The sequence below is a fragment of the Taeniopygia guttata genome, chromosome 4 (assembly GCF_048771995.1).
Source record: "Taeniopygia guttata chromosome 4, bTaeGut7.mat, whole genome shotgun sequence".
Classification (NCBI taxonomy): domain Eukaryota; kingdom Metazoa; phylum Chordata; class Aves; order Passeriformes; family Estrildidae; genus Taeniopygia; species Taeniopygia guttata.
This window is the reverse complement of record NC_133028.1, coordinates 63,478,322-63,500,408: the sequence shown is the minus strand read 5'-3', so window position 1 is coordinate 63,500,408 and position 22,087 is coordinate 63,478,322. Positions and strand designations below refer to the sequence as shown.

Below are 22,087 nucleotides of genomic sequence, written 5' to 3'. Positions count from 1 at the left end.
TCAAAGATAGTACTAGAAGAAATTACCTGGGTATCTTATTACAGCAAAGAATTCCCTGCTGTTCCAGTGCCACTAGAGGTTCATGCAAGCTGCACAACATGACATGACATCACTGGTTGTGAGAGATGAAAAGGAAAGTGTGAATGTAATCAGAGCAGGAGCTGATAGAGAGGACTGAGAAACATGTAGGAAAATGAGAGTTTCCTCTGATGGGCGAGAAACAGCAGTATGCTTTATCCCAGGAATTCTTGACATTGCCACTGCAAACTGAGGCAAGAACTGGGATTCAAACTCTCACAGTGGGAAATTGCCCCTTCTGGATACAGGCATTTTAGTGGTCTACATTTCTGATCCTTCACTAGAGAGGGAAGAGCAGGGGGGAAAACCTCCCTTAAACACAGAGCAGTTGCCACTGCTCAAGACACGCTCTTGCCCTTTCCATTACTGCACCACAAGCCTCCACTGGCACGGGGCAGGCAGACCCACACTCTCCTTCTGGCTGCACAAGCAGATTTGTACCTTCCTGTGGTTTCCAGCGGCCGGCGAGCGCTCCTCGCTAGGTGGAGCTGCCGGAGCGAGCGCGGCAGCGCCGGGAACCAGTCCCGGGATCACCGGGCGCGTCCCAGCCCCGCTCCCCGAGCTCCCGGTCCTGGCACCGCCGGTATGCCTCGGCTCCTTTTGGTTACACCCAAACTGAAACGGAGAAAGCAAGATCTTTTCTTGCTTACCACAAAGCCGTGGTACGAGGTATACCGCTATCAGTGGTTTTGTCCATCATTTGGACTGAATCTGCTAATCGATGCGGCCCTGTCAGTCTTTGATGTGATGGAAAATGCTGAAATATTATTTTCTAAAAAACATAAATTTATGCACATAATGATAGCCATCGCCACTGCTTTCCCCCTCCTAACCCCATTTAGATCATCAATTTAACGATTTTCAGTTCCCTGACGCTGGGCTACTCTGTGCCAACAATTCCTAAGCAAAGCTCTCGCTGCTGATTTCCATGGTGGGGCTGTTTAAAGATCAATAGCAGCGATGGCCTAGTGTACATATATTTGTCTCACAGAGTGAAAGGAACTGCATAAAAGCTCCAGCTTTGCCAATTAGATTTCCATACATTTTTGCTGCTAATGTGGAAGCAAAGAAAAGCTAGACATTAGTTTTAGCCATAGAATAGATGTGGTTATCCACATCAAGAAATCCCTCACGTGGATGCCAGGGCAGTGCCTGGATCCATATCCAACACCTGTGGGGAAACTCACTGTCCTGCAGGTGCTCGGGAGGCTCAGCAGGTCAGCCAGGGCTGGGGGATGGCGGGTGAACTTCTGTTGGACTTAAACTGACATCTTTATCCACATTTCATATGCACACACACACTGCAGAGTGGGAAGTTTCTGTGCAGCAATGTTCAGCGGAAGGGAAAGTGAAAGTAACTTTGAAAGAGTGGCACCCTCACAGCCCTTAGGCAAAGATGAATGAAGGAGGTGGAGCACAAGTGTTTCTTGTCCCTGCTGTTGCACACCTGGCCTGCAGCAGGTACACTTTGGCATCACTGTTAACAGCAGGTTTACAAAATAGTTTCCTTGCCTGGGGCTGATCAGCTACACGCATCCAGTCCCCACAGAATTCTCACCTGGAAATGAAGGAGGCCTCTCACCAGCCATCACACCACAGACTGAGGTGTGAAGAGGCGGCAGCAGTCCCATTGCTGCTGCTCCCAGACTAAGAGATGGGCCATCCCTACCACAAGGACTTCAGTCCTTAGCAGGTTAGAGTGAAATGCCTTGTCTGAGTGCCAGGTCACATCACTGGCACATCTGTGCTGGCTGCAGTATTTAGTAGCACCACACGGGAATACACAAATATGGGAATGTTGAGAAATCTGTTGTGCACTAATTAGGATAGACAGAGGGCTGGTAACCAGTAATGCCACAGGGCTGTTGGTAGCAGAGCTTTGGGCTAGGATGCCAGCAGAGAGCTGGATGCACCTGCAGCAGACTCCTGTGGCCATATTAAATCGGTATGTGGTGTTTCTACAATGCACTGTAACGGAGGTGGTGGCAGGTTCTGGAGGTGAAAGACGGACAAACTTCAGGTAAGGCTTGTACTGCCCAGAGGGGAACGTGCAGTGTGGGCAGAACCTGAGCAGGGCATGGGCCTGGCGTGGGAATGGGGCTCGGAGCAGGACTGCGCCAGGAATAGTCTCCGGTGAACCTGTGGATTCTGAGTAGACGCTCTGAACTTGTAATCTTCTCCTCCCGGCTTCCCCCAGCAGGGGTCAGGCTGAACCAACGATCACAAATCAAAAGTAAAAGTAACTACACCGCTTCAGCAGCAAATATTCTCAATGTTCCAGAAACGAGAAAAATATTTTGCTTTCCTGAGGATACGGAAAATGCTTGAGCATTTCACTTAAGAAAAGCAAAAGAAATAATGAAGTGGCAACAGAAGCTGCAGCCTGCAACACCTTCCTCTTTGCAGCTGCTTTAAAAAGGCAATGACCGTGTCCTGTTCCCACTCAGCCTCCGCTCGCAGTTACTCTGGATGCTCTTCAGTGTAAATGCAAAGAGAAATTCGGCCGGAATGCACGGACCGCAGCGTTAGTGGGGCAAAGTGACGGGAGCGCGTCCTCAGAAGTGCCCGGGAGCTGCGGGGAAGGCAGAGCCCGCAGCTCTGGGGCAGCAGGGAAAGCTGCTCCCCGCACAAACCATTCCTGCGCGCTCAGAACAAGTAAGTAACGCAGAGCCGAGTCCAGCACACCCCCAGAGAGAGATGGCAGCGTTTTCATGGTCCTTGGCACTCTGAAGAGCAACCCAGGGAGTCCGCAGTGGGATGGCCCGCGAAGTGACGCCCCTGACCTAAGCTGTCACCAGAGGTCTGCGGGCAGACGCGCTGGAACAAGAATGCTAAAAAGCAGGTGAGATGTACCCAAGGGCCCGTCTCCTGAAAATGTTTCTGGCCAGCTTCGTCTCAGTTTATCGCCTAGCAAGAGGACACAGGATGGGATTTCATGCGTTGAATTTTAATGATAAATTTATTATATTTTAGTGTATTATTGGCGTCCGATTTTGTAGTCTTACAAGAAATTTCCGTTTCCACATCTCCATTAAATGTCTGATTCATTTTCTTGGCTCGAGGTAATACCTCAGGCTACATCACTAAAGAATCAGTGCTCTGCATTAGATAAATATAAGACCAAGTCTGATTAACCTATTAACTATTTTTAATTAACTTTTACTGTTTTTAAGGAAGCAGAAAGAGGGTGAGAGCAGGCTGGTGCTGTAGAGATGTATAGAGGTAGCATATGGACCAAGATTATTCATCATCATTGGCAGCAGCTCTGCTGTAGGGAATCTTGCAACAACATCACAATTTTCCCGCTAGAGTGAATGTCATAATGGACACATTTGTGGGGTGAGTTATGGTCAAGATAGAAAAAAAATTCAATCTTCATAGCGTTTTTATGCTCTGTCTTCCTTTTTGGTAATCAGATCTTGATTAAGAGTTCGAATTAGCACCCAGAAGAACATTATGCTTTCCTGGCTCAGCTCCTTCCCACGATGTAGGGCAGGCAACAAATGATTCAGTGGCTTAACACTGCTGCTGCAACAAAAAGGTGTCTTATATTCCTATCCACCACTTTAGGAAAGTAACAGACTGCTTGCTTGCAATGAGGAACGCATGGTAGTGGCGAAATATTTTATTTGCTAAATAAAGTGACTGCCTCATTTAGTTCAGACAGGCTCCTCTCACAGCCACAATGACTTATTAGGGAAAAAGCTGGGCAAGGTGGGGTTCACTGTCTCTGCTGCTGAGGGCTGGAAGAGCTCCGTGGGGCAGAACCAGCCCTTCCCTCGAGGGCAGCACCCTGCGCGCAGCTGGACCCCGAGGGCGGCACGATGCTGCAGTGCGGGTTCTGTCTCGTCAGCCTGAAGAACATCTAATCCTGCAATGCCAAAGCACGTCCGACCTTTTAATTGTAGGTGTCCGTATGGTTTGGTTGGGGTTTTTTTATGCCTTTCAGATATGCTGGGACCATTGCGGTGGAAGTGAATTTTGGAGGCATAGTTGCTCCAGCACTCGTACTTCCTATGCCTCGAAAGAGCAAAATAACATTTTTTTTAATTTATTTTTTTTTCCCCCTGACGACGCGTCTTCTGTGTACCTGTGAATTCATTCACACGTCTTCTTTACTTCCTCCCGTGGAGGCCGGCCTCCCCATCCCACCTCCGCCCCTCCCTGCCCCCAGCCCCCGCCCCTCGCAGCCCGGGACCCCACTGTCCCTGCTACCCTGCCGTCCCCGGGGCTCTGCGGGCTACTTCCCCGAGGCCCCGAGGGGATTCTGAGGGAGCTGCCCTCCTCTCGCGGCTTTGCATCCTCCGGCTTGCCGCTTGCCCCCGCTCTCCGCTCGCTGCTCCGCTCCGCCCGCACCCCGCGCTCGCCCTGGCGGCTGTTCTCTCGTTCATTATTGGACTAGGTCGTTGTTTTATCTGAAGCGGCGAAGCGCTTACGATGAGACGCCGTGAAACTGGCGAAGTATTGGTGAACAACCCCGGCTGCAGCGGGTCCGGTCAGGAACTTCATCCGCTCAAGGAATAATTCGGCCGCGGCGTTTCCAGGCTGCGGCTTGCTCACCCTATTAGTGAAGTTTGTTGTCAGGGTGGGCTTCACCCCACCGCTGCCAGGGGTACTCACGGTGTCCCCTACCCACTGCTCAGCTGCTGAGCGGCGCTGCCTCCCGAGTTATTTTGCCTCACTACTTTAGCTTAGGGACTGACTGCCCTAGTTTAGGGAAAACAGAAGCTGAGTGTGGAAAAAGAATCAAATATTAATATTTTCGAATATTTCGGTTGTTAAAGACAGAGAAGAGATAATTCTGGCGTCTGCTTTTGAATCCATTTCTCAAGCAGGGGCAGCCCTATGGACGCCATCCCACCTACGATGCTATCTTTAGGGAAGAAGTTGCACGGGGAGACCCCCCCAAATAAACACTCGTTTTTTCAATGTGCCATCAGTTTCTTACAGTAGAAAAGGAGGAAAAGCGCTTGTGCTGGAGGGATTGTTTTGCTTTGCTTCCTCTAGAAAACAAGCCGAGAGGTGCCGGGCGGCCAACTCCCGGCCGGGCCGGGAAAGAGGCGCGGAGAGAGGGGAAAGGGCCGGTCCCGTGGGGCCGAGCGCGGGGCTGGCAGTACGGTACGGTACGGAATTGCCGCCGCTGCCGGTGCCCGGCCCTGGCAGAGTTCCCTCGGGGCTCTGCGAGAAGGGAGACAGCGAATCTGGCCCGGGGGAGAGCCCCTACCCGCGCACCGTCTCCTTGGCAGGAGGGAGGAAAAGAGGCTCCCTTGGGTGCTGGACACACAGCGGGGCCGCTCCGCGCCTGCCTCGGCACTTACAAAAGCGGTTTAGCATTTCTCTGCCCGCTAATTCAAATGCAAATGGGTCTCTTTGAGAGGTGGCTCCCCCCTCTCCACCACCGCTAGCGGAGCTGAGCCTGGGCGCGGCCGGAGCTGCGGGGCCAGCCATGCGGGGCTGCCGCGGCCGAGCGCTCGCTGGCTCCTCTGCAACCAGCAGGAACGCACTTTTTTTGGTTTTTCTTTTAGAATATTTGCGAAGTGACAAGAGGGAAAAAAAAAAAATTCAGACTCGGAGTTTTAACTCGAGCTTCTCGGAGGCGCCCTTCATGTGGCTGTGCCGAAGTTAAGGCGAGGCAAGATCCTACGCGCCCTTTCTCCAAGTGTGTTCCGCAGATTTATAATTTAAACTAAACCATTTCAGAGCAACAAGGGATTATTTGGAAATAGAAGGAAACATCGTTGCAAGTACAGGACCAACGTGCCTCTGCTTTAGTTAAGATTCGTAATTAAAATAAAATTAATTTTCGCATCATCCCATTTTTCCACGCTCGAGGAAAATAGAGTTCCCCACAGGTACAACACACGGGCACAGACAGCATAGGGTAAAAATTGTTCAGAGTGACTTTGCATCACTCTTCCGTGGAATGCTCTTTAGGGGACAAATAAGATTTTTTTTTTTTTTTCTCTCTCTCTCGCAGCCTTAGGCTACGGGAATTGCTGTGAGCAGCCGGGGGCGCTGGGCACAAGTGTCCAGAGGGCTCACTGTTACCGAGGGCCTCGGGTGTACGGCACCGGGCAGTGCTCGGGCTGGAGGGCCGGGCCCGGCGGCACCAACACCCGGTTCCAGAAGGAACGGAGAGCATCCACACGGTCCAGAGGCCGAGTGCGGGAAGGGCCGAGTCAATTCACACCACCCACATCCCAAGGAAACGTCAGGGCAGGCCTGACCCGACCGGGACTCGGGCGGCTCTGCTCTCTGGAGTCGCTCCCGAGGCACAAGACAGAAGGAGAGAGAGAGGGAGAGGGAGAGGGAGAAAAGGATAAAGAGAAGGGAGAAAGAGAGGGAGAACGAGAAGGAGAAAGAAAGGGAGAACGAGAAGGAGAAAGAAAGGGAGAAAGAAAGGGAGAACGAGAAGGAGAAAGAAAGGGAGAAAAGGAGAACGAGGGAAAGGAAAGGAAAGGAAAGGAAAGGAAAGGAAAGGAAAGGAAAGGAAAGGAAAGGAAAGGAAAGGAAAGGAAAGGAAAGGAAAGGAAAGGAAAGGAAAGGAAAGGAAAGGAAAGGAAAGGAAAGGAAAGGAAAGGAAAGGAAAGGAAAGGAAAGGAAAGGAAAGGAAAGGAAAGGAAAGGAAAGGAAAGGAAAGGAAAATTAAAAAAAATAAAACATAAAAGAGAAAGGAAAAAACAAAGGAAAAAGGAAAGAAAGAAAACGAAAAACGAAGATAAAAAATGAGAGGAAAAAAGGGAAAGCAAAAGGGAGAAAAAGAGGGAGAAGAAAGAGGAGAGGAAAACGGGTAAACAAAAGGGAAAAGTAAATGGAAGGGAAAAGGGAAAGAAAGGAAAAGGAGAAGAAAAGGGAAAATATATAGAAGAGGAAAGAGGGGAAAGAAAAAATGGAAAGGAAAAAAGGAGAGGGGGAAAGGAGAAAAGGGAGAAATAAAAGAAAAGCCGGGAGAAGAGAGGAGAGAGGAGCCGGGCGAGCCCGAAGTTGGCGGCAGGGCGGGCGCGGCGCGGGTGGGCAGGGCCGGCTGCCGCCCCGCCCCCGCCCCTCCGCCGCCGCCGCCGCCGCGCCCGCTGCCGGCCGTGCCCCCGCTAAAGGAGGCAGGGAGCGGGGCGGCGCGGCAGTGCGCCCCGAGCTGCGCCCGCAGCCCCGACAGCAGCCGGCAGGAACCGCGCCGGGAGGGATGCGGGGCGCCGGGAAGGAGGCGAACCAAGGGACGGCGGACACGGCCCCCGCGCCGCTGTGAGCCCCCTGCCGCCGGCGGCCATCGGGAGCGGCGGTATATCCGTGTAGGCGCACGGCCGCTGCGCAGACACACGCGTACAGCCGCCGTCCGACAGCACCGCCGCCTTCCGCCCCGGCAGCGTCCGCCGAGGCGCAGCCCCGATGCCCGGCGGGACGGCGGGGCCGCCGCTCGGGCGTGTAGCTCCCCTCTAGAGGCGGCGACCCCCGCGGGCTGGATGCGCGTAGCCGGTGCGGGCGGCACCCCCGGGCCGACCGCCGGGGCCCCGCGGCGCTAGGGGCCGTCCGGGCCCCCCGCCCCGGGCCGGTGGCGGCGGCACGGGGATGCTGGCGCTGGGGCAGATGGACGGCGCGCCCCGGCAGGGCGCGTTCCTGCTGGGCAGCCCGCCGCTGGCCGCCCTGCACAGCATGGCCGAGATGAAGGCGCCGCTGTACCCCGCGTACCCCCTGCCCGCCGGGCCCGCCTCCTCCTCCTCCGCCTCCGCCTCGCCCGCCTCCGCCTCGCCCTCGCCGCCGCTCGGCTCCCCCAGCCTCAAGGCTCCCGCCGCCGCCGCCGCCGCGGGCGGGCTCTCGGCTCTGGGCACGGCCCCGCCGCAGCTCTCGGCCGCCACCCCGCACGGCATCAACGACATCCTCAGCCGGCCCTCCATGCCCCTGCCGGGCGCCGCGCTCGCCTCCGCCTCGCCCTCCGCTTCCTCGGCGGCGCCCGCCGGGCTGCTGGCCGGGCTGCCCCGCTTCGGCAGCCTCAGCCCCCCGCCGCCGCCGCCGCCCGCCCTCTACTTCAGCCCCGGGGCCGCCGCTGCCGCCGCCGCCGTGGCCGCGGGGCGCTACCCCAAGCCGCTGGCCGAGCTGCCCGGCCGGACGCCGATCTTCTGGCCGGGGGTGATGCAGAGCCCGCCGTGGAGGGACGCCCGCCTCGCCTGCGCCCCCCGTGAGTACCCAGCGTCGCGGGGCAGCAGGGCGGGGACGGCGCGGGGAGCCCCGGTGGGAGTCCGCTCCCGGTGCTAGGGAGTCCCCGCGCCCCGGCATCGCTGTGAGACCCTCCTGCCCCTCCACCCAGGGCCCGGCCGTAGCCGAGGGGGCTGGCTTTGCCTCGATACGTTTTCGTTTCTTAAGTTCGTTTTGCATTCTCCGTCCCGTCGGTCAGCACAAAACTCTGTAATATGTCGCCGATTATCGCCGGCGAAAAGCGAAGCCCTCCGAGGGGAAATTGGCCGCGCTGCTGCCATCGGTGCTGGGGACTCTGCGGGCCGGGGTTGGCTTTAGGGGCGCGCACAAACTTTGCCCGAGCAGGACTTTCTGCTACCACCCGCTCGCACCGGCCGCGGCTTTTTTTGAAAAAATATCATTTGCCCGCTCAGATTTTTGATCCTTAAAAGAAAAAATAATCAGGGAGAGCCGAAAGGCCGGAGTGGTCGCCTGGCTTAGGCAGTTTTCTTACACACGCACCCCCCGCGTAGAGACCCCTCCGTCCCCTGGGGCCGCTTGAGAGTGAAGCGCTTTCCCAAATCCGTAGATTAACTTGTCTGTCCCTGCCTTCCCTTTCTCTCCCCCCTCCCTTCGCCAGATCAAGGCTCAATTTTGCTGGATAAGGACGGAAAGAGAAAACATACGAGACCCACTTTTTCTGGCCAGCAGATTTTCGCTCTGGAAAAGACTTTTGAACAGACGAAATACCTGGCGGGCCCGGAGCGAGCCCGACTGGCCTATTCCCTGGGGATGACGGAGAGCCAAGTAAAGGTGAGAGCAAGGATTCACGCACCGAGTGGTGTGGGGCTGGAGGATCGGGGAACAAAAGGGCCCCACTGCGGAACCGGGGTCCGGCTGAACCAGCCGGAGATGCTGCGGGCTAGCGTGGCCGAGCCCACGGGCACACGGCGAGGGCTTCCCCCGCAACTACCGGCATTTCTCCCCTTATTGCCTTACTGCGGGGTCGAGAAGGTTGTTTTAAAGCATTTTAAAAACCAATCAAATTGAACCAAACAAACCCAAGCGAGACTGAGAAGTCCTGAACACCATGGGGGTGGCCAGCGTTCTGGGAAAGCCGGGGAAAGGGTGATGTTAGGGCGTTGCACTGCCGCACCAGCACTCTTACATTCTGGTTAAAAACTCTGTGCTTTGGGCAAAGCGGAGGTGCGAGGGGTTGGGAGAGCGGGTTGAGCTCCCCGAGAACATACAGAGGCGTTTGCTTGGCGGACTGGGCCAGAGGGGCCCCTCGGTGATGCTCACTCTTTCAGTCTGATCTGCAGAGCCTCCTTTGTCACGGGCAAATACGTCCCGATGGCTGCGAATAAATTATTGCAGCTTCTACAATGAAAATGCCCCCCTCCTGTGGCAGCGCACTGCCGGAGAGTAAATACATCTGGCGGGGTAGGGGGGCTGGGAAAGGAATCAGCCCCAAATGTGCGTTTCCCCGCCCCAGGCAGGATGGCAGGGAGAGGCCCGGGCCCGATGCGAGCCTCGGGGGGGCTGGGGACGGCTGCTGGCCCACGCTGGGTGGGCCCCGCGCCGGGCCGGGTGTCGGCTGCTGCCGGTGCCGCGGGGATCAGCCGCTTTCGTTGTGGGGAAATTGCCTAAATTTAGGGCGGCGAAGCGGAAATCTCCGCCGCACGCCGGGGATGGGGACTGGCGGGGCAGCAGGGTGGGAGCGGCCCGGTGCAGCCGCCGCAGGTGGCCGTGCCGGTGATGATGACGGTGGCGGCGGGGGCAGGTCTGGTTCCAGAACCGGCGGACCAAGTGGCGGAAGAAGCACGCAGCGGAGATGGCGACGGCAAAGAAGAAGCAGGACTCGGAGACGGAGCGGCTGAAAGGCGCCTCGGAGAACGAGGAGGAGGACGATGACTACAACAAACCCCTGGATCCCAATTCGGACGATGAGAAGATAACGCAGCTCCTGAAGAAACACAAGCCGGGGGGCGGCGGGCTGTTGCTGCATGCCCCGGAGGGGGAGGCCTCCGTCTAGCCTGCTTCGCCCGCCGCCGCTTTCGGAGATGTACAGATCTATTTTTCTAGACTCTACGCGCCCGGGAGGAGGAGGAGACGCCGGAGGGGAGCAGAGAGGACTGCGGGCAGCGGGCCCCGGCGGGCGCGCCCGGTCTCCGGCCCCGCGTGTCGTTGTAGGGTGGCGGGCGGAGGGGAGCGGCGGGGGCCGGCCCGACCCCCGGCCTCGCTCCCGGCTGTGCGGCGGCCGAGTCTTTGCCGGCTCTTTGTAAATAAACCGTGAGTCACCGCGACTATAGGCGTTCCTTACTGTGAATATTTAAAATGTAATATACATTCTTTTTTTTTTTTTTCTCGTACAGCGGGGGCCGGGGACGCAGCCGTCCCGCCCGGCCCGCGCTCTCCGGCAGCACCGGGGGCACCGCAGGAGCCCCCGAGGCGGCGGCAGCGGGGCCGCCGAGGAAAAAGCCGCCGTGGCCGCCACCGGTTCCTCCCTCGGGCCGAAACTGCAGCGGCCCCGCGTGCTATTTATTAGTATTTTTGAAACACTTTCTGTTGCGGTCGTCGTGCAAGGGACGGGAGGGGAGGGGGGGAAGGGCGGAGGGACAGAGTTTGCTTTCATTTACACCGTTTCCAATCAACCGCGCGTTGAAAAAGTAGCTGGTGGGAATTGTCACAACCACTGTCAGTCAAAGTATAAAATTCATTTAGTTGCTGTATTTGAATTTAAAGTGTGTTTTCTTTTGTATCATACGGAATACTAGAGAATGTAAATTGTTTTTTTCTCTTTTTTTAAAAGCTAATAACGATGATATATCGTGATATAGCATCTTAACATTTATTAATTTATATTAAAAATAATTCGGTTTGTAAAGAGAAGAAAAGCCCTTTGCAAGACCAGTTAAATGTAATGCACTTTCTGTTAAAAAAAAAAAAAAAAACAACAAAACAACAAAATGATAAATCAATTAAACCAGTTTAAAGACGTTTGCTGCCTTCACTAAAGGGTACAGATAATCTCATTTTATCAGAGATTAAATAATGAAAGCACGGTATAGGGGGAGGAAAAAAAGATATAATTTTCATGGTCTTTTGTCGATACTTAGTAGTAGGGTTTTTGTTGTTATTTGGTTTCTTGAAGACTTTTGTTGTTTTGTTTTGGCGCGCTTTTTTTTTTTTTTTTTTTTTTTTAAGATTGGAAGTTGACCATTTTGCTGTGGTAGTTCAAGAAGGATACAAATAAAATAAGCCGCTCGTTTTTTGGGGACGTGAGCAGGCAGGTAGTTTCCACCCGACCACGGGAGAGGTTCGGCTCAGCCTAAATTAGGCTGTTTATACTTTCTCAGAGGCGGGTGGCGCAGGACTTTATTAACGGCAGAGTGTTACCATTATTTTGGGAAACAAACCGCTATCCAAGAAGAAAACAGTGGATAAAATAAGAGCCCGGCTAAGCGTCTAGAACAAATAGACCCAATACCAGAACAACTGGTTTAAATTGAAACTCATTATCTGACGTGATCATTTCCATATCTAAACAGTCCAGAAACAATCGGGTTTGTTTTTTGGTTTTTGGTTGGTTTTTTTTTTCTCTTTTCTTCCCAAGGACCAGCATAGCAAACAGAATCACTGATATGAGAGAGAAAAAGGGCCAGCTATTCTGGAGGAAAAAAACCCCAAATTATTCTATTTGTGAATAATTTTCTAAACAGAAAAAAAAAAAAAAAAAAAAGAAAAGAAAAAAAAAGGTAGAGCGGGGTTTTATTCCTCTTTCGGCTCACACAATGCCGGGGCCGGGAGGAGGAAACGAGCCCGGCGTTCTGCGGCTGCCTCGGTGCGGCTGCCCGGTTCTCCCTGGCCGGGGTACCGCGGGCTGACCATCGTCCACCGACATCCCACCCCCACCCCCATCTTTCCCGACTTTGTAAAGGCAGGAAGGGAAAGGCCGGTCTTTTCCACGAGCCCTGCCGGCTCACACCGTTACGATATTCCCGCGGGTTTTGCGGGGCGGCGGGAGGGAAATCAAAATACCGCGGGGTGCGGATCACCGGGGTGGGAACCCGCTGGTGTTCACCAGCCCGGCTGGTGTTCTCCTCCCACACACCGTCAGCCCCTTTCCCCGGCAGCCACGCCGCCGGCCCCGCTCCCCAGCAGCCCGGCCCCGGCCCTTGCCCGAGCTCTCCCGAGTGCCCCCGGGCTGCTGCGAGTGCTCCGGCGGTCCCCGGCCCCTTTTCCAGTTCATCACAGCACCGACGGAGTCTTTCCAGTTAATTTACTTCTGCACAGAGACCCAGCTGGCCACCAGTTGCAGTTGGCACCGTTAAAGTGGAATCGCAGGGAAAAGAGCCCAAACGCTGTCCGCTTGGTTAGGCTGGTTTTGTCCGGGGCGCTGGAAGAAAGAGCAGGGGATTCACACGAGCTCACGGCCCCCCTTTTCGGGACATGTTTTGGAAGCCAAAGCCGGCTGGGCTCCTTCTCCTCCAGGAAAGGACTTTTTAGGAAGAGATTCAATAGCTAACCTCTGGATCGCTGCCACGGACAGCACGGTGAACAATTAAAAGACAAATGTCAGCTGGCTTCACGGGGCGCGAGGTTCCCCCGTGCGCGGGGGCCTGGCCGAGATCAGCAGCAGTTTCGGCTCAGTCCTTCACGCAGGCAGGAATTAGTGTCGGAGCTGTATAAACTCCTGGAAAACGACATTTAAAAAGTGCTGCAGAACCATGGACATAGGGAATAGGGCCGGCGGAGCCGCTCCCCGGCAGCCGCCCCTAGCTTGGGCCCGGGCCGAAACCCCCGTGGGGAGTAAGCAGCTGCGCACACGCGTGGGGAGCGGGGGGCGCCGGCTGCGCAGGCCGCTCCCCACAACTCCCTTCGGACACAGCTTTTGGCTTTCCTTTCTTTCTGTCACGGAGTCCTCGGTTTTAAACCCCACTCCTTTCCGTGTGCGGGACTTCCAGCGTAGCGGAAGTAAGAACAGCTGTTTCTGGGATTTCCCGGCTCAGAGGACATAGAGGCAGCTGGGTTTACCCTGTCTCGGTCCCTTCTCTAGGCTGAAGAAGATACCGCGGGAGAAGTTCCCGACTGTTCGATCCCAGAGTGCCCAAAGCATCCTCCCTACTTTTCCAACGCCCCTGCTTTGTCGAGGTACTTCGCAAAAGGAACCCGCCTGCAATCCGTCTCCAGCCCAAGCGAGCATCACCACGGACAGAGGAAAAACTTTTTCTTCCCCGTAGAAGCGCCCCAGGCGCCAGACCCACTCCGCGCCCTGCAGTAGCCATGGGCACCGCGAGGCTGTGGGGAGGGATGGAGGGAGGGAGGCAGGGGAGGTACGGGAAGCAAAAAGAGGGGTCGGGGGCCACACCACCGCCCGCACCCCACTCCCGGCCGGCAGCTACTGCCTGCGGGATGCATGCATATGGATGTGGACATATGGACGCGGGCAAGATCCGCACCGCAGTGCCACAGGGGGGACGCGGGTTACAAGGGGAAGCCCACGGCCGGCGGGCAGGCGGGAGCGGCCGTTGGGAGGGGGAAAAAGAAGATCTCTCCGCCCGCGGGGTAACGAAGGGTTCGCTCTACTCGGGGCGTGTGCGCTGCGGGGAAGCCCAGTGCGTTGGCCGCTGTCACCTGGTCCCTGACAAGACCCTTCACCAGCGCTGTCACAGCCCCCAGGCCTTCCGGCTCTCTCGTTCCGACAGCAACTCCCACCCAGAGCCCCCGGCGCAGGCAGCAGGCAAGACAATGCGTACACCCTACTAGGGGGATGCCCAAACCCACAGCCACGCGGGCACAGCGCGACCATTTCAGGGAACGATGGCTTCTCCCGCCCTTTCCCTCACGTGTGGTCTCTTGGGATGAGCTCCTGAAACCCCGTTATCGCTCATCACTTCTTAGTGCTGTTAATTTTTAACGCTTCCCATATAACACGCACGCCGTCTTCCCTCCATTCGCTGCCGTGATGTTATTTCATGCAAGACTTTCTTTGTACCCCTGACAGCCTCCCCGAGGCTTTGCTTTAGGCACCCCTTCCCTCGGGACATGAGTCGTCCCTCAGGGCAGAGAACCCGGGGGTTAAAATGAGGGTGATGGGCTTTCGCCTCCGGGCCGGACACTCCGAGACCCTTCCCGTATCGCGGCCGCGGGGAGAGGCGCTTGCTGCGGGACCCAGCGCTCAGAGCTGGCCGCAAATTAAAAAGTCAGATGAACTGCTCCCTCCTAATTGCAGCTCCGCCTTTACCTTCTGCACCGATAGGTATTTCCGAGATACGCGTTTCTGGCGGCGCTTGCCAGCTGTCTCCAACAGCGGTTGCAAGTCTCCGGGAGGGATGCAAACATCTGCCGGGGAGGAGGAGGCGGCGCTGCGGCGGGAGCAGCGGGTACCCCTCACTGCGCCCGCATCGAGCCCGCACCGCACCCAGTCAGCGTGGTTGATAAGAATAAAGTTATTGATACCAGGGCACGAGCAGGCAGCATCGCGCCTCTCCGCATCCCCCAGGGGTTCAAGCCTTGCCCAGAAGCCCGGGGATTGCGGAGGTGCTCGGCGGGGCCCGTCGGTGCCCGCGCTGCCCTCCGGAGCCGGCGGGCTGCGGGGAGCCCCTGGCACCGACCCCGCGGCAATAACCCGCTTCCGCACACACAAGTGCATCCCTGTAATAACGTCCTCGATCATTTATTAAAAGTCGTGTCAAGCGAGCCCATATAATTCATCTTTATGCAAATACATCAATGTCAAGCCATTAGTGTATTGCTCGGGTTTTTTATTAAAGTGCATTCTTTTTAATTCAGCTCAGTAAAATATGAGCCCTATTGCTCAAGAATTATAGCAACTATTAGAGTAACATATGGGCAACATGCACTCAGAAAATAAAAATTAACAGATAAAGTGGCAGGGTCACAAAGGGGAGCAAACACTTAACAAAATGGCAGGGGGTAATAGATTTTCCGCCCGCGCCCCCGGCTCTGGGGTGTCAGGAGGAGCCCATCGGCGCGATGGTGGGGCGGCCCTGCCCAGAGCCCGCAGCCATCCGCGCCCGGCTCTGGCTCCGGCACCTTCCCCGGTCCCTTCCTGGCCGGGACTGCGGGAGCGCAGCCCTGCCCCACAGACACGCACCTCCGCACCGCCCCCTTCTGCACCTCCCGAGTCTATCCCGGATTCAGTGAGAGAGTTGCCCACATCCTCATCACCCCAGCATGGTAATTGAGCAGATCTATTAACTTGTTACACTAGATTTGTTTAAAGAGACTATTACACAGTCATTTAATCAATTTGTTACACTGGAGGTCCTGACTTATGAGACACTTGCCGTATGATTCCTTAATGACTGAATTAATTTGTTTTAATAAAACCAACATTGTGTACAAGCACATTTCGAGAAATGTAATTTTGGAGACGGAACAGTCCAATGCTTCATCTGATTAAGTCTTTTCGATGGTTTATCAAAGTCGGGAGTTGCCGTCATAAACTGCATGTATTGGGTATTTTTCTTTTTTATAGCGTCATTAATTTAATATGGATCATTAGTTCTTTATACACATGCATGCTCTGACAAAGGTACCCAATGAATAATGCACCTAATGTGTTTGGGTTCAAATGCATCATGCCACCAACAGAAACTGCCGCAAAATAAATAACAATAAACAATAATAACAACAACTAATATCGCAGCCTCCCTGTTCTCTCCCGTCCGGCTGCGCTCCGGGCCAGCTTCGGGCCGCAGGAACCGGGGCGCTCCCACAACCTCACATCACACCGGGCTCACGGGGACGGCAGCTCCGGTAGACTGACGGTGTGTTAAGGTTATCCCGAGAGCAGATGTAGGACAAGAAAATCGGTTTTGCTCCTGATGAGAACTGACGTGTGTGGAATAAGTGTAAATAAACACCAGGATTCCCAAGAAAAAGAACTTGATTATATCGATTATGTAAAATAATCGCCGCATTACAAATGTTAATGTACTATGGTAATGCACTGCAAACAGCCGACGTGAGAGGGCCGGCGCTGCGCTAGGAAGGGAAGAGCAGCCTCGGGAAACGCTCCGGGAATCGGGAACCGACAGCGTTACCGACAGTAGTGTGGCTGTCGCGGTGACGGGAGAGATGTCCCCGCAGCGGGGCCGTGCACCACGCCAAGAGCCAAAACGATTTCTGTACAGAACGTCCCAGCGCCTTAACATCCGTCAGAGGAGGCGCCTGGACAGATTGTTCTCATCTAAATCCTTACATGCTGCTGCCTTTGAAATTCCTCGCCCTGACAGTGTGGTTTGGTTTTGGTTTTTTAAAGTAATTTCCAGCAGTTTTCTTGTGGTCCAGGAAGTCTGCTGGGCATCTATTTCTTTTTAGACAACTGAGCATCTTCTTTTTAAACATGAACATATATTTCTCAGACTCCAGTGGAACATAAACCTCAGCCCAAAATTTGACATTGCTGCTACACCTGGCACCTCCTGCCCCGGATAAGTGTTCACCAGCCTCACACCTTCCTCTGCTAACAGTAACCTCAGCTGCAGAGCCCAGCAAGCAGCAGTGTTTTCCACACTGTAATCATCTGCACGTAGCAGAACTTAAAATAGAAACCCGAAGAGGCTTACTGCTCGAGAAAACAAAACAAGATGGTGAAAACACATCTTTAGAGCCGTTTTTCACCCTCCTCACATGGTTTCTCGTAGGTAAACTACCCTTTTCCCTCAAAGGTACGTGTTCTATCCTCTTTATAAATGCAGGCAGCACGCTCACCAGCAATGTGTGCAGGAGGTGTATTTAAGTAAATGGATTTGACCTTTTGGCCATTTTAACAGATGCTGCTTCTGACCACCCCAAAAATCTTGTTTAAAGTTAACAACGTTAAGCACTGGAGGTCATAAGGCCAATTCAAGGTCATTTTAATTCTGGCTAAAGGTTAATTAGATCACTGCATTAAAGCAAAAATAGACTATATCCAACTTTAATGAGGGCAGACAGGTTTTTTTACACACCTCTTAACTGCTCCCTTCATGATAAGGATATAGAGTATGTATCAGAGATGAAATCTTGCTGTCAGTTCCACAAATCAAGTTACAGGCGCTTATCTGGCTTTACACTGGCAAAGCATAAATACAGCTCTTGGTTTGTTTGAACTCTTTTTTATTTGCAAGATTGGACATCTGGGTTTCCTGCTACTCTTTCCTCTGTCCCCTCACAGAGAGCCCAGGGTTGCTCTGCTCTGCTCTGAGGAACACCAGCCTCAATGTCCAAATGTGCATGCCAGAGGTGTGATCACTGAAGTCAGCAGCACTCATGGATGGTGAGGCACTCTCCCTGGACTGATATTACCAACTCACAGAGCCAACAAGCCTCATTTGGAAAACTCCGAAATACTTTGCTTAGGAATGCTGAACCAAATGGAAAGGCAGCTCCTGATCTGGCAAATGTTTGTGAGCTTTCAAAATACTTTGCACCCTGCACTTGAAAAATCCAGATTGTTTTTTTCCAAAAAAATCCAGATAGAAGAGATAATGAAAATCAGAAATCTTGGTTTTAACTCCATCATCCCTTCTGAGGGAAAGCAAAGACCTCTACCTATGTCTCCTTTCCCCCATGTGATGCCCTGGCTGCTGGGCTGCAGGATATTCTGGTGTGGACTTCTCTCTGGATGGAGCTGTTTATCTTTGAGTCAGCAACTACACCAGAGCTTAGCAGAGAGGCCAGACATCCTTTTTTTAGTAAAATACTCTCACTGATGGGCCTCTAGCTGATCAAGATTCTTACCTTCATGTCTTCCCAAACTGGATGCATAATTCCAATCTCCTTCATAGACAATTTCTATGGGAGAACTTAACCCAAATTATGGTTCCTAGGATAAAAAATGTGGCTTGGCAGATATTTTTTCCAGCAAAATCCTGCACTGTAGTGAAAATTCCTAATCAATTCAATACGTAAGATCAAGCCAGAACATCAAGCTAGAAGTAAGGGTTTGTATTGATTATTAAACAGGTATTGGATGAATCACTGACACACAGGGATAATGGTATGACTTATGCTCCCATTTCACCAGAACAGTTGCCCAAGCCCACCAGGACATACTCTAAAGCCCCTACTCTGACTCACCATGGAAGTGTAACTGGAGCCACCAGGAAAGGCAAGCCATCTAAGGGCTGAGAGATCCTGAGACACAGGCAAATTGAAACACAGGCCAGTCACCAGAGGGAAAGAAGTGAAGAAGAGAGAGCTGGGAAGGTTATGAGCCAGACAAAACAATGAAAACGCTGATTTATCAGTTTGCAGCAGCTGGCCACTAATGTTATTTTCATCTTAAAAAAAGAGAATGTGAATGGCACAACAATACCTAGTGAGGTACCCTCAAAAGAAACAGCCTGGAAATAGTCCCTTCTTCACCTACCTCTGGGTACCAAAAACATCTACTGAAATCAGGATTGGGTTGTTAGTTATTTATGATCACTGGAAGGGCTACATTTATTGGATAATTTATTTATAATGAATAATTCAACCAGTTTTATATGGAAGAGTTTCATTCCCTCGAGCTGCTCACTTGGGAGGCAGCAAGGCTGTATCACTTCATATTTTTCGGAGAGCCTTCAATTCTTAAATCTGGTTGTTCTGCTACTTAAGTTACAACCCAATCACCAAATTCCAAGCTATTTTATGTATATATTTTTCTATCTTGATATGGTGGTTTCCAACTCTCACAGCTTCCAAATATTGCATAAAACATCCTTAGGAGAGAGACTTGCTCTTGTAGCATTTTTGGGGTTTGCCCTGTATTTTTAAATGTATTTCTTTATTAAAACAGTATGATTGGTACATGCTGCTGGTGTCCTGCTATCCCTGCACGTTACATCACTGCTCCCTCATGCTCTCACCCTACAACCACCCTGAGACTCTCATATTACCCTGAGTTTTGCAGGGCCAGAGTTAGCTGCTGACTGGGCCAGCCAAATTCTTCCCCAATACTTCCATCAGGATTAATCCAAATGAGCACTTGCCCCACCTTCTGTTGTACCTGTAGTGCAGGTGATTCAGACACAAGCCATGGATTGCACCTTCACTGGACTTTGCCTTCCCAGTCATCTTAGCTTTTCAATGAGCTTATAAAGAAGCTCACTTCAGTTTTTTGGGAGTTTTTTTTTTTTTAATTTAAGTGACATGGTACTCCCTGTCAATATCCCACTGGAAGAGGAGCTCTATGGTCCATCTTCTCGAGAAGGAAATATTTTTAGAAGACTATTGCTTGGTTTCTTTCTGGGATTTAGGCATTTTTTCCACAAAGTTTTCCACTACCTACTTCCCACAATTAAAAAAAAAAAAAAAAAAAGATAAAATTTATACTTGCAATGGACAACTGTGCAGTAAATAAACAAATAAGCCAAGAAGTCACGAATGTGATTCTCTGCTAGGAAAAAACTATCCTTAGTCAGGTCACCTGCTGAGGACCTTGGAAAGTGCATTTTTCCTGGGGGCTGACAAGCTCCTGACCAGATACTCCAACAATACCTTTCTATTTTGGTAGAAATATCTTCCATCAGGAAAAAAAAAAGTACCCAGATAATATATATATATATATATGTATAAATATATAACCTTTACCTATCCAGGCATATCCCTGTACACATCTTTATTTGAATAGCTGTTAATCGCTGGTGTTCCCCAAGGAGACCAGCAGAAAGAATGTCAGGGGCCCTGCTCATAACCCAGCTGAATACCTGACTATTTTAAGGTACTCAGGAGCTGCATGAATCAGAAAGAAAACAGCTCCCCCTACCTATTTTATTAGAAGGCAATAAAATCTGGTGGTGTCTCATTAAATTTAATGAGCCTTCATAAAATAACCATTACACTGTGAAGGTAATGAAAAGAATAACTATGATGGTTAGTAAATAAACCAGCAAGGGTGATAGTACTAGATGTCCCAGATCCCTACCAGTATCAAACAGGTAAATGACTCTCAGATTTGGAGCCTTACATACCTTTTCATGCATTGATACCTTCTTCTGTATCAAGTTTGAGGAATTTCTTTACCTTCCCATGTGACAACAATGCCATTTGTTTTTATATTCCCATGCTGCATGTGTAAAACCCTGAACAAATCAGCACGCAGGGATCCTTAAAAACTCCATGCAAATTTCCATCAGAGGCCATGGGTTTGGTGCTTGCCCATTTCTGAAGTTTCTTTTGAACTAGTCATCACTGCTGGAAACGTCACTGCAGAAGCCTCTTTGGAAAAACATTCTAATTTGGTATATATCAGCACTGTCCCATTCTGTGCATTCTCTAATCATGGTGACAGCTGCAGGTGCTAAGATTTTAAAAAGTGGCTAAAAATCTTTCTTACCTGGCTCATGCATGCCTCAGAAATAAAAGAGTTAATCTAATTATAGGATCAGCTCCACTGAGAGATTATGACTGCCCATAAAAAAGCAAGAAGAGGGACTGGTAGAGACTGGCACAAAACTCCAGAAGGTTGCTGCAGGAAATGCACCTTTTACATTTCCCATTTCACTGAAATTGGCAGAAGAAAAGATTTCATCATAGTGGGATTATTCACAGGAGCAAGCAATCTGATCTGTGGGCTTATTTCTATACTTGAGCTTCCTTCTGAGTTTCATCTTGCTCCTACTGAGGGTGACTGTACTACAGCACCACGATTCTCTGTGAGAGGAGACTTTTGTACTAGTGTAGCAGCATGGGAAGTGGTCTTACCAACAAGCCCTTTGCTTACTCAAAAGCCATTTCTCGGCAATTCACAGTCATTATTGTTATTTTATGGTAGAGGCAGTGCAATTTTTGTTGAATTATAAATATTGCAGATCTATTTCTCCCCTCCCCAGCAGTTCCCAAAGACATCTAAACCCACAGTGTGATTGCTCCCTAATCTAGTTGAGGTGATGAAACGGTGCCAAAACTCTCATTGCAATTTCATTAACATATTCATGAGTAACACTTTTGCAGTGTTGCAGAAACAACACAAATTGGTTTGTGGATTGTGAACTCCCCCTTCTTTGCCGTCATCATCATCTTTTTCTTCAGAATCACAAATTGTGGATTAGCAAGGCAAGTGTGCTTGGGTGAATTTGGGACTCGGCTGCTGAAGTTTGTTAATGCACATCTCTGGGTCTCCCTGTGGTTTTCCCCTTGCCTGGCGTCTGTGTGGAAGTGCTTCATTAGCAGAGGAGTGGGAAGCAGGGCAGCTGTGGGGCTTTTGGCTCTGCCAGCTGGCTGCACTGCCACTGCTCTGTTTCCTCACCAAAATAGGAATAACCACGTCACTGGCAAAAATGATTAAGTGCAACAGGCACGGGCAGTTTCAATTTCCAGATGACAAGTACTGCAGAAGAGCCACTTCAGAGCCTCGGCAGGCAGAGATGTCTGTCGCTGGTACTGACATCCTGCTGGTGGGTGGATGCCTTGCAGGGGTAGTCACCTGAAATTCAAGTTACCTGAAGCAATAGGCAACAATGTTCCACTTCCCTCTAGGATTGCTGGGACAAATTTCTGAAAGGTCTTCTCTGACCCACCAGCAAGGTGTCTGATATATATGGGTGACACCTGCATGTCCCAGCTGATGGGACAGTTTGTGTTCAGAAACTGCAGTCTGGCAGTAAGTTTGGATGTTGGGTCTCCCTGTGGCTTTAGAGCAGAGAAAATATTTGCAGATGACGCCCCAGCCCCTGCCTTGTGCTAGCACCATCATTAAATCACACTGGGGGACATTACCTACTCCCTGAGCACATGCAGCCGAATTTCACAATAAGCCAGCAGATTTAAAATATGTTCCACTTTAACTACACATCCAAAGAGACTTTGTTAACTTAGCATGGGCTGCAGTTACATCTCTTACCGG

General features: G+C 51.9%; 1 protein-coding gene across 1 annotated transcript; it reads left to right on the top strand.

Annotated features, from left to right (window-relative positions):
- Positions 1–6,446: 6,446 nt before the first annotated feature.
- Positions 6,447–10,976, top strand: NKX6-1 (NK6 homeobox 1). The gene is made up of 3 exons (XM_030271962.4): positions 6,447–8,248; positions 8,885–9,057; positions 10,028–10,976. The coding sequence occupies exons 1-3, from the start codon at positions 7,642–7,644 to the stop codon at positions 10,277–10,279; spliced, it is 1,032 nt and encodes a 343-aa protein (XP_030127822.4). The 5' UTR covers positions 6,447–7,641; the 3' UTR covers positions 10,280–10,976.
- The last annotated feature ends 11,111 nt before the right edge of the window (positions 10,977–22,087 follow it).